The 13341-nt window shown below is 30.7% G+C and overlaps 1 protein-coding gene and 2 pseudogenes across 1 annotated transcript; 2 read left to right on the forward strand and 1 right to left on the reverse strand.

Annotated features, from left to right (window-relative positions):
- Positions 1-1052: 1052 nt before the first annotated feature.
- On the forward strand, positions 1053-7465 carry LOC107627856 (cytochrome P450 76T24-like; annotated as a pseudogene).
- LOC148575355 (uncharacterized) lies at positions 1811-2897 on the reverse strand. The gene has a single exon (XM_088503985.1). It carries the CDS (start codon positions 2756-2758, stop codon positions 2081-2083), a length of 678 nt encoding a protein of 225 aa, XP_088360111.1. The 5' UTR covers positions 2759-2897; the 3' UTR covers positions 1811-2080.
- Positions 7466-10075: 2610 nt separating the features above from the next.
- Positions 10076-12704, forward strand: LOC107627858 (cytochrome P450 76T24 pseudogene; annotated as a pseudogene).
- Positions 12705-13341: the final 637 nt, after the last annotated feature.

Here is a 13341-nt window from a genome sequence, read left to right on the forward strand (position 1 = left end):
TAAGAAAAAAGGAAAAGATGAATGAATTTACAGCTTACCAAAATTTTCAAGACTATTTAAATGGTCAAAACAATCCTCACACCATCATGGGGCAAAAGATAAATAATTTATCAAAGTTTTGGTAAAAATAACGGAAAGATAAGTTTACCATGTATCTTAAATCCTTAATAGAATCAACTACTTTGAATCTTTGATGTTATTTGCCAGCTTGACAAGAATTTAATTGGATTTAGCTGTATCATCATCACATATATCAAAAGCACGTAGAATTTCTTCGTGCTTAGTTCGCTTAACTTCTTCAATTTCTAAGGCTGGTGATGTGAACATGTCAGCACGGAGAACAACATACATCTTCAATTTTCCTTCTTAAAAGAAAATAAACCTGATCATATTGAAATAACTGTCATAAATAATTGAAAATTTAATAGGTAATTTATTAGCTATAACAACCATTATGCTACCAAGATTTATAGTTTGACATTAACTTCAATCTAGCTCATCAGATTTATAGAAGAGCATTTGTAGAAGAGCATTCAACTGTTCAAACCCAAAGCACGTGATTATTTGCATTTGATAAAACCCAAAGTCTGAATGGAATTTAGAATGGGAGAAATGATATGCATGACCCTCAGATCAATACCAGACGTGTTTTCTCATAATTAGGTAAGTGTACCATTTATCCTACTGAGTACTGATACAATTTCCTGTAACTTAACTGTGTGTTTTGTTTTAAAATTTGCAAAAAAATCATCTATGCCAAAGAAAAATAAATTCTATTTTCAAGCAATGTATCTGTATTATCATTAACACCTAAATTTGTGTATTTAAACTAAGAAGGACTGTTCATGACTGCAAATACTGGCCACTAAATAAGTCATGTTTTGTTATGCACCAGGACTTAAACGTGGAGTTCTAATCAGCAAGCAGAGGTGAAATGGATAATGTGATAATGAGCTGGAATTAGTTATATAAAGAACATAGTTATTGAAGAGTAGTTGAAAAATATAAATACAAATGCAAGTATGTATCATTTTATATAAATGATAATACTTATGGAGTGTTGCACAATAATATTTCTATTTCTAGTAATGATGATGATGATGATAATACTTCTCCTTTGGCAATGCCTTCGTTTCATCATTATCAGTCTCCAAAATATTATTAGTTAAACCTACCATAAAATTGCCACCAGGTCCATACCCGTATCCCATAATAGGAAACATCTTAGAGCTTAGCCATAAACCCTATGGATCACTCTATAAACTTTCCAAAACATATGGTCCTATAATGACTCTCAAATTTGGTAGTTTAACAACTATTGTTATTTCATCACCAGAGATAGCCAAAGAAGCATTAACCAAGCATAACTTAGCATTTCCCAATAAGAAAGTCTTAGATATGACAAGAGCCCTTGACCACGTGTCTATGCCTCTATGGTGTGGTCACGCGTCTGTGATTATTAGAGAACACTAAGAAAATTATATCTCGTAGCCCACAATTTTAGCCTAACAGAATATAAATTCAGTTATAATTTTAGTCTTTATTATTTTATTTTATTTTATCTTTAGTTGTTCTTATTTTATTTTTATTTGTTTTTTTTTATTGGAATGCTCTATGCTTGGATTACTACTAACATTGGTTATGTATAAAAAATCAATGGATTAAAGTATGGTGCCAAAGCCAACATCCAGCTTTTAACATAAATAGACCTGACATGAAGAAAGAGGCAATTCAATTCTCACAACCCAAGAACATAATTTACCCCATGACAAAAAAAAAACATAATTTACCCAAAAAGTAAAGTTGAATGTTGCCAAGTTCATCTTCAAACTTTTTAAATTATATGAATCATCTACTGAAATCTACCTCCGAGTATGAGAAAAACAGATGTAGTTATAGTGACAAAATCGACATTGACAAGTAATAAGACACTGATGCACACACTTATTGGACAAATTACAGGACAGCTCTCATCAATTTTAGATAATAAGGGTATGCCGAAGGGTCTTGTCCCAACTTCCAATGTTGAAACAGGTTGAAGAATCCCATGACTATTTGAATGGAATCGAACCAAAATTTTTCACATGAAATCATAATCGTCCAAAGCCTCATATCGATCACTGATAGCAAAATAATCATCCGCTTTTTCAACAGTAAGCTGTTTTTTCTTGCCACCTTTCTTTTTCCCAGCATTGGCTTCTTTCTCTGCTTTTATCTTCTCTTTTGCAATGGCAGTAACTGAAGATCTAATGTCTTTTGCATCGGCTCCTTTCAATTGAACCATAGATAGTCTCATTACAGCCTTCAGCAAACCAATATAATGATCGCTTTTCTCAAAAGCACGAAGCCTGTGTGAGATGAGCTCTGCATACTTCAAGAAATCACTCTCTGACTTGGGTATGAAAGTATCAAGGTTTTTCTCATCTTTTCCCCCACCACCAAACAATTCTTTGGTACTCTTATAATCTGCTTCTTTAACCAGTCTTTGTTGTCTAAGTTTTTCAGCCACAGGATCCAACGGTTCTTCCTTTACTGGTTCTACACTCTTTCCCTTCTTTTCAGCAGCTTTTTCAGATTTTTTAGGAGCCTTTTCGGTTGTTTTAGGGGCAGGTGCCGGTGCCAGAGCAGGCTCATCTTCATCCTCCCATGATTCCTTTACATCATTTTCATCCACATCTTCATCATCCCATTTACTTTTAGTCACTTTCTTTTTGTTAAGGTCAATAGGTGCAATTTGCTCATCCTCCCAATCGTCCATTTTGCTGCGTGCACTTCTTTGACAAAATAGAATAGCAAAATAGCAGCTGATCAATTGGTGAGCTACGACCGCAGAAGCGTTGATCGGAGAGAGTGATGATGTGAAAGAGAGAGAAAGCGAGATTAGGGCACAATTGGTTTTGAGTGTGTTTTGGGAATTTTTGTTAAACTACTCTTCCACCTTAGTACATATATAGAGCATTGACCGAAGAAAGATAAAAGCAAATAAAAATAAGATAAGGGCTTGTTTGGATGAGCTTATAAGAAAAGATCTTTTTTCGAGTTATCTTTTTTAAAAGATCTTATGGAAAAGTAAAAGTAATTTTATGTTTGGGTATCTCATACAAAAAGATATTTTTATCTATCAATTATGTTTGGATATAACAATATAAAAGTATCTTTTTGTTTATTTATTATATGAAAAACATCTTTTTTTAAGGAACAAAGATCTTTTAAAAAAAGATGTAAATTACAACTTCTCAAAAAAGATGTTTTTCTCATTTTTCTAGTGCTTTTACTTTTACTTCTCAAAATTTGCCAAACACGCTAAAAAATAAAAAAAGATTTTTTTTCAATAAATTTTTTTTTATCAAAATAATGGCACCCAAACAAGCACAAGAACAACTAAAGATAAGAAAAGATAAAATAATAAAAACTAAAATTGTAACTGAATTTATATATTCTATTAGGCTGAATTTGTAGGTCACGAGACTTTTTTATTGTTGTCATAGGCTAAAGTGAAAGAGTAGTTTAATGTTATGTGCTACAAACATATTCTCCCCTCAAAAGCTAGAATCAACTAGCACACTTCGCCACAAAAAGGTGCAAGAATTGGTGAATTTTGTGGGAACATGTTGCACCAAAGGTGAGGCTATTGATATTGGTAAGGTTGTATTCATAACAATAATGAATTCATTTTCCAATACACTTTTCTCTATCGATTTTGCTAACTATGGAGCTAGTGATGATGATGATCATGGTTCTCATCAAAATTTCAAGGAGCTTATAGAGGGAATATTGGACGATGCTGGAAAGATTAATGTAATAGATCTTTTCCCAATTATAAAATTTCTTGATCCACAAGGCCTAAGGGGAAGAGGTGAAGAATCTTTTAAGAGACTATTGAAGGCTTTCGATCATGATATCTTTGATGAACGAGTGCGGTTGAGAGCATCTTCTAACAAGAATCTTGGAGGGACTTGTGACGTGTTAGATTCTTTTCTAGATTTCATCGAAGTGAATAATGGTTCCGCAGATTTGGGCCGCCACCATTAGTTACATTTATTTATGGTAAGTGTAGTACTTCTACCCTCCATGTCAAAATATTTCATAAATGTGAGTAATAACTAGATTGTGGATTTGAGGAAGAACGTCTAAATTTTATAAATTAATATATTAATTAATATAGTTTACTATTTGTAAATTGGAATTGCATGACATCTATATAACTCTAAACTATTACACTGGTGAATAATTTTTTATTTATTTGAAATGTCACAAAATTTATAGTGGGATTAAAAAACTGTATCTAATAGAATATTTTAATAAGTTTTGAATAAGTAAAAGAAATTAAACTTTTAATTAATTAATACTAATTAATTTTTTATTATAATTTTTTTTAATTTTTATTTTTTGAAACATTTAAAATTTAGAGTTAAAAGAATTTAGATTCTAAAATTTAAGGTTAAAATTTAAGATAAAAATATAATATTAAAAAATTAAAAATAAATACCATTTTTTATTTCTGACTATTATTTATCTAAAAGACAAAGTAATTTTCTATAATTTAAAAATATATGTGTAATCATCCGTCTCTAGTCATTTAAATAATTGGTCTAATCGATCCTCAACTATTTAATTAACGAAACAATTTTTGTGAATACTCCTATTTATCATGAGCTTTTTTATTAATATACGCATGAAAAATTCTTTATTTTTCATAATACATACGGTTGAAAATTCCTCCAAAAATGTGGATGGCCAATTTGCAACCCTCACCCACGAAATGGAAATAGGCACTATTTCAAGTAAGGTGGCCACAAAATAGGTGCTGCCATCTGACACACGTCATGCCAATTAAGCTCACCAGCCACGAAATGGAAAGCACTTCAAGGCTGACACACATGAAATGCCCAACTCACTAACAGCACACATAAGTTAGCCCATTCCACGACTGTCAAGCACAAAATAGGTTTAATTTGGGGCAATGAAGGCAACAATTCCTAGTGGTGACAGTTTCCGTACGAACATGCAGTAGATAGTTTGGGAGGCAAATTATTGTAGCGTTGTGGGTGAAGCAATATAAAAGAGAGCGAAGTGAAGAGACCAATTCGGAGGGTAGGAAACAGGAGAGAAATAGTGTGGTTTAGTGCGTTATTGTGTTTTTGGTGGGGTAGGAAACAAGAAACAGATGCATGTGGATGAGGTAATTAATGTTGTTTGTTACAGTTGAATTATTTTTTGCCCACATGCATCTGTTTCCTTTTTTCTACTCCACGACACAACACCACACTAAACCACACTACTTTTCTCCTATTTTCTACTCTCTGATAGGGGTGAGCACGGATAGCGAGTACCCGATTATCCGTCTAAACCTGAACCAAACTAATTAAATTGGTTCTGAAACCAACGGGTAATTGGGTCTAACTCAAATTAAACCGATAGCTTTTGTTAGTGATTGGTTTGGGTATCGATTTTAGAGGTGCAGAACCCGAACCAACCCGTGAACTCGATCATATATTTAATTAAATAAAAAAATATATATAGTTTTTCCATTAGACAATAATTATTCATTATTAATATGTTTGGATTTTAATGAGTTTAGTTTTTAATGTATTTGGTGTTTAACATGTTTGGATTATTTCTATTGATGTTACATGTTTATTGTTACAGTTGAATTATTTCTATTGATTTTAATAATTAATGTTGTTTGTTACAGTTGAATTATTTTTTGCCCACATGCATCTGTTTCCTGTTTTCTACTCCACGACACAACACCACACTAAACCACACTACTTTTCTCCTATTTTCTACTCTCCGATAGGGGTGAGCACGGATAGCGAGTACCTGATTATCCGTCTAAACCCGAACCAAACTAATTAAATTGGTTCTGAAACCAACGGGTAATTGGGTCTAACTCAAATTAAACCGATGGCTTTTGTTAGTGATTGGTTCGGGTATCGATTTTAGAGGTGCAGAACCCGAACCAACCCGTGAACTCAATCATATATTTAATTAAATAAAAAAATATATATAGTTTTTCCATTAGACAATAATTATTCATTATTAATATGTTTGGATTTTAATGAGTTTAGTTTTTAATGTATTTGGTGTTTAACATGTTTGGATTATTTCTATTGATGTTACATGTTTATTGTACTTGTTGAATTTTTAAGATAAAAATTTGATTTTTTTTATGAATTTCAAAGTTATCGGGTACCCAATTACCCGAACTGAACCAATCCATTCTTAATCGGTTTGGTTTGGTTCGGATACATGTACAAAAAAATACAAATCCGAACCAAACCGACCCGTGCTCACCCCTACCCTCCGAATTGGTCCCCTCCCCTTCACCCCTTTTTATATTGCTTCACCCATAACATTACAGTAAATTGCCTCCCAAACTACCCACTACATGCTCGTACGGGAACTGTCACCACTGGGAGTTGGTGTCTTCACTGTCCCAAACCCATTTCGTGCCTAACAGTTGTGGAATGAGCCAACCCGTGTGTGCCGCTAGTGAGTTGGGCATTTCGTGTGTGTCAGCCTTGAAGTGCTCTACATTTCGTGGCTGGTTAGCTTGGCATGGCATGTGTTCGATGACAGCACGTATTTTGTGGCCACATTGCCTAAAATGGCGCCTATTTTCATTTCACAGGTGAGAGTTGCGAATTGGTCATGTGCATTTTGGGAGAAGTTTCCAACCGTACTTATTATGGGAAATAAAGAATTTTCCATGCATATATCAATAAAAAAAAGCCATTTATCATGTGTCACGAACCACTTAGATCAATTATTTGAGTGGTTAGAGATTGGATAAAAATTTTCGAATTGTAAATCACTGTTTTATTTTTTGAATAAATGATTAGGAATCGAAACAAATCTTTACTAAAAAATTAACTGATATTCGCTCAAAAAGTTGACTCCCTAATCTAATCATGCATTATTGCTTAAAGTTTAATTTTTTATATATGATTTTCGGTGTCATATGGATGATTATTTTCATTGTATATTAGCATTTACCAGGACTTGTTTAATGCTGGGATAGAAACAACAACAAGCACAGTGGAATGGGCAATGACAGAATTGCTATGTAATCCTGAAAAGATGGTGAAAGCCAAAGAAGAGCTTTTAGAAGTGCCTTGGCAAAAATGAAAAGCCTCAAGAATCAGACATGTCAAAACTTCCTTATTTGGATGCAATTGTGAAGGAAATCTTCCGAATGCACTCTCCAATTCCACTTTTGTTCCACAAATCAAAGTCCAATGTAGAAATCAATGGCTTCAAAGTTCCCAAACATGCACAAGTTCTAGTTAATTTATGGGCCATAGGACGAAATTCTAGTACTTGGAATAATCCAAATTCTTTTGTGCCAGAAAGGTTTATAGAACGCAAAATGGATACTAATAAAGACTTCAATAATTTTGAGTTCATTCCATTTCGGCTGGAAGAAGAATGTGTTCCGCAATTTCATTGGTTCATAGAATAGTACCTTTGATTTTATTAGCAACTCTTTTGCATTGTTTTGATTGGAAGATTGCGGGTGAGAAGAAACTAGAAGAATTAGACACGAGAGAAAAGTATGGTCTCACTATACGTAGGGCTCAATCACTCATACTCATTCCAATTCAAACCAATTAATAATATTTTCTTAAAGACAACGTAACTTTGTGTATGTGTGATTTCAGACATGCATGTATGAATTATTGTTGAAATATATATTGTCCATTTAATTCTTTTTGTACGTATTCGATCTTTTTGTCAAAAACAATGCATGGTGTGGCAACTAAACTGTTACTTTGCAAGCCGAAAAAATTCAATGATGAGTGGTACCTTAGCTTCCATTTCAAAATTCAACATACACATGGCTAACAGCACAAGTTAGCAGAACCTCTAAGAGTGCATTAAATTTGGGGCAATTTACTTAAATAAATAGAATAGACAAAACGTTTACCTAAATGTGCAAAACTGGTTCTTGTTACTTGCATGTACAAAAAGCCATTTCTATGTAATCTGTGGCAACCCACTATGGTTTCAAAACGTGCATAAACCGTGGCAGGTCCCAGCGGATTATGGCCAAAAGATATAGAGTGTAAACCGTGGTAGGTTACCACGGTTTACTAAGGAGAGATGACGTGCATAAACCGTGGAGAGTCACCACGGTTTATGTGTAGTAAATAATGGCCAGAAAACCTTGTTAATTTTATGTCTAATAGAAAATGAATTTATTAGCACAATAAATTTATGAGCAGAATCTTAAATTATGTCTTATCAAACAACAGCTTTTTATAATAGAAAGAGTACAATAGAAAAAAAAATCAGATAATACTAAGAAAATGATTTTTATAATGCTTAAAAAATTGATGTCTATTTACTAAAAAATAAAAAATTAATATTTAATTTAAAATATTTAAAATTTGTTATGTAAAATAAATTAGAAAAAAATTAGACTCCAATAATAAACACCATGAAATTTTTGGATTTTTTTCTATTATAAAATAAAAAAATATTTTTAAAAATAAATTACACTAACATTAATGTTTGGAATCTGTGTTTTTATTTTTTATTTTGAGTTTTTATGAAGTTTTCAAAATCTTAGGCGAACTTATAAAAACTACTCAAAAGTTCGTTTAAGCTTAAGGTGACCTCTCTCATTATATTCATCTTTATTTTTTCATTTATAAAATAAAGATTCATTACACTATAACATATTAATGAGTACAATAAAATAATTACTTGTTAATATTGGTATATTAATATTCATTAACATGCTTATTGATTAAATCTTTTATATAGATTTAATAAATTCACATATAAGTGTATATTGATACATTAGTATTTGTTAAATTTAAAATAAAAAATATTTATTATATTATAAGAATATTAATGAGTACTCTAAAAAATATTAATAAGTAATTATTTTATTATGTTCATTAATATTTTTTATAGTATAATAAATATTTAAATATAGTGTAAAATGAAAAATAGGGATAAACATAATGAAAAAATAATTGATAATACATGTAAAAATTTTATAGTATATATTAGTCAATAATACACATAAACCGTGGTGACCCACAAGGTTTTATGTGCAAACAAGTTTCTTCATAAACCGTGGTGACTCTCCACGGTTTATGCACGCCATCTCTCCTTAGTAAACCATGGTGACCTACCACGGTTTACACTCTATATCTTTTGGCCATAATCCGTTGGGACTTGCCACGGTTTATGCACGTTTTGAAACCGTGGTGGGTTGCCACGGATTACATAGAAATGACTTTTTGCACATGCAAGTAACAAGAACCAGTTTTACACATTTGGGTAAACGTTTTCTCTATTCTATTTATTTAAGTAACTTGCCTTTAAATTTGTTTGTTTTTTTTTTTTTTAATAATGCTAGAAAACTAATATTATAGCAATCAATTTCAATGAATAATATAACAAGTTGGCTAAGAAAAAACAGCTTTTCCCTCGTCTTTTTCTCTGATCACTTTAATAAATTCATGGTTAATTAATGGTCAAATTAAAAATAATAAATTTTGATAATATTTTAACATGTTTTTGTCCAAAATATTTATGGCTCTATATATAGAAAAATTACATATAGACAATAAGAATATTAAATAATGTGAATAATTGAGTAAAAAATGTTCAATTTAATTTAATAGGTATGCAGATAGTTATGTTAATTTTTAATTGAATAGTTATTCTTTTTGATTCAGTTTAGTCATGTACAATTAACAATTGCTGGATGTATGTTCAATTCATTAAGTGTGCAGATAATTATCTAATGTTAGAGTTTAGGAGATAATTTAAGAATTGAGAATGAAGTGTTTTTTTTATTTTATTGGGTCAATTTTAAAGTCTATTATTGTTCACAAAAGTCATTGTCTACTTAATAAAAATCCATGACTAGCAAAACCCATATATATATATATATATATATATATATATATATATATATATATATATATATATATATATATATTGTCTCTATATATACGTATGTGTTATCATCTACTTTATTCGTGTTCAAGATAACACCATCCATTATCATATGGAGTATTATTTTTATTATTACCCAACATTTCTCTTGATGATGGTTATCCTTGTATGGCCATGCCTTCAGTTTTTCATCAAGAAAGTTTCCAAACCCACCATAAAAATGCCACCAGGTCCTTACCCTTATCCCATAATAGGAAACATCTTAGAACTACTTAGCCATAAACCCTATGAATCACTCTTTCACCTTTCCAAAACATATGGCCCCATAATGACTCTCAAGTTTGGAACCTTAACCGCTGTTGTAATCTCTTCTCCAGAGATAGCCAAAGAAGCATTAACCAAACATGACTTAGCATTTTCCAATAGGCAAGTCCTTGATATCACTAAAGCACTTGGCCACAACAAAGTCTCTATGGTGTGGTCACCCGTATGTGATCATTGGAGAACACTAAGAAAACTATGTTCCACAAACATATTCTCCCCTCGAAGGCTTGAATCAACTAGCAAACTTCGCCACAAAAATGTGCAAGAATTGATGAATTTTGTGGGAACATGTTGCACCAAAGGTGAAGCTATTGATATTGGTAATGTTGTGTTCATAACAATAATGAATTCATTGTCCAATACCCTTTTCTCTATGGATCTTGCACACTACTATGGAGCTAGTGATGATGATCATCATGGATCTCATCAAAATTTCAAGGAGCTTATAGAGGGTATATTGGACGATGCTGGAAAGATTAACGTTGTAGATCTTTTTCCAATTCTAAGTTTCCTTGATCCACAGGGCCTTAGAGGAAGGTGTGAAGAATCTTTTAAAAGGTTGTTGGAGGTTTTCAATGATATTTTTGAGGAAAGAATGCGACTAAAAGTATTATCCAACAAAAGCAGCTTTGAAGGAACTTGTTGTGATGTACTAGATTCTTTCTTGGATCTTCTCAAAGTGTATGAGTCTTCAGAACTGAGTCGCCACCTATTACATCTATTTCTAGTAAGTAATACTTTTACACAAGATCTCCAAAATGTTTCCTAAACGAATGATAACTATGCTCGCATAAAAAATACTACTGACGGTTGAGAATAAATTATTGCTCATCGACTTATACGTTTGTCTTATATATATATATATATGGAAAAGTATAGGTAGAATAAAAATATTAAACAATCTAAACAATAAATATATCGGATAGTTATTTTAATATTAAAATTTAAGTAAGTAATTTAGAAGTGTAGTGTGTTTTTATTTGATTGGTGGTTGTTCATATTGTTCAAAAAAATTATTGTTTATCTAGCACTCCCATATATATATATCACACTGTTATTATATTAGGTAGAGAGTACGAATAATCTAGAGAGTTTTACGGATAATTAATATATATTTTATCTTTAAAATTTGTCAAAAATTTTAAAAATATTCTTAAATTTTATTTTATTTTATTTTAATTTTATCTTTAAAATTTTTTATTTGCATCAAATTTTTATATTTTATTCATATATTTCTCTTCTAAAAATTGTGTTTTTCTTTCAAAATTTTTATGTTTATCGTTACAAAATATCTGTATTTTTTTATTATGCATTTTTCTTTTTTTCTATATTTTGTTGGTTTCTCTTTTTTATTTTTTTCATTTTTTCTTTTTTTTCGTAATTTTTTTTAAAATACATAAAGAAACAAATAAATAAATACATAAAAGAAGGAAAAACATGTAGAAGAAGAATTAATAAGAAGTAGAAGATCAAGGAGAAGAAGAAAAGAAGACGACCCAAAAGAGGAAAAAAGAAAAAAATAATAAAAAGAAAAAATACACATAAAAAGAAGAAGTTGGAGAAAGAAGAAGATGTAGATGAAGATGGAGGGGAAGAAAAGAAAAAGGAAAATATGCACGGGAAGATAATCGTTTGAGTAAGATTTAAAAAAAACGATTAGAGGTGATTAATTAAGTAGACTTGGTTATAAAATGAATTTGATAATCGAGTTATTATAATAAATAATATTTAATCATGCGGTGAGTTTATTTATGTTTTCGCAAAATTTATTTCATTTCATTACACAAAATATACACTTTGTTATTAAATTATATTTGATTTCGGATGTTACATATGCATGAATTTTTTGCTAGGACTTATTTATTGCTGGATTAGAGACAACAACAAGCACGGTGGAATGGGCAATGGCAGAATTGGTGCATAACCCTAAAAAAATGGCTAAAGCCAAAGAAGAGCTCTTACAAATTCTTGGTAGAGATGAAAACCCTAAAGAATCAGACATATCAAAGCTAACTTACTTGGAGGCAATTGTAAAGGAAACATTTCGGTTACACACTCCAATTCCCATTTTGTTCCACAAATCAAATTTCAATGTAGAAATTAATGGCTTCAAAGTTCCCAAACATGCAGAAGTTTTAGTTAATTTATGGGCCATAGGACGTAATTCTAGCATTTGGAGTAATCCAAATTCCTTTGTGCCAGAAAGGTTTCAAGAGTGCAAAATGGACACTAAAGACAACAATTTTGAGTTCATTCCGTTTGGAGCTGGAAGAAGAATGTGTCCTGCAATTTCATTGGTACATAGAATAGTACCTTTGATTTTAGCCACTCTTTTGCATTGTTTTGATTGGAAGATTGCGGATGAGAAGCAACCACAAGAGTTAGACATGAGAGAAGAATATGGTCTTACTGTGCGTAGGGCTCAACCACTTTTACTCATTCCAATTCATACCATTTAATATTAGCTGGAAGGAAACTAACTTGCACTAGTCTACTAGTTAGTTTACTAATCCGCTTAAATAAGTATTGAGGATTTAAATATTATTTTGTGTATATAGTAATTTATTGGTCAACGATAAATCCTTAAATAAAACTCAAATTGTAATGAATTAGTCTTTATTCTATCGAGTTAGAAGATACTGTAAAAAACTAAAAAAAAAATATTTAATTTGATAACTATTATTGTGTGTGGATTTTATAAATTTTTTTATCTAAGAATTTTATTTATGTATAATTTAAATTATATGGTGGATTATCATTTGGTAATATATGATTTTTCTTAGTGCTTTGCAAAAATATGTGATATAATCATTTTTTGTTACTAGTGAAGGTTTGGGACTTGTAATGTATTGTTGGTTATGAAATTACTTCCCACAAAAATTTAAATTTATAAGATAAAGTACTGAATTATATTTCTAATACATTTTTATATAAAAATTATTTTTTAGATTTGTGTAAATTTTTTATATAATTTTTTTTATGTTGAATTTTTTTTGGGTCAACAAAAATTGAACTCTAAATCTTTAGATAGAAGAAGTTTTAATACCATATTATGAAATTACATTTTCTAAAAATTTAATAAGATGATGGAAAAAA

Source organism: Arachis ipaensis, chromosome B2, assembly GCF_059453495.1.
Source record: "Arachis ipaensis isolate K30076 ecotype BB chromosome B2, ASM5945349v1, whole genome shotgun sequence".
Lineage (NCBI taxonomy): Eukaryota > Viridiplantae > Streptophyta > Magnoliopsida > Fabales > Fabaceae > Arachis > Arachis ipaensis.

Excerpts from the sequence above, each read along its gene's own strand:
- LOC148575355 (XM_088503985.1), bottom strand. The coding sequence starts at position 2,758 with ATGGACGATTGGGAGGATGAGCAAATTGCACCTATTGACCTTAACAAA.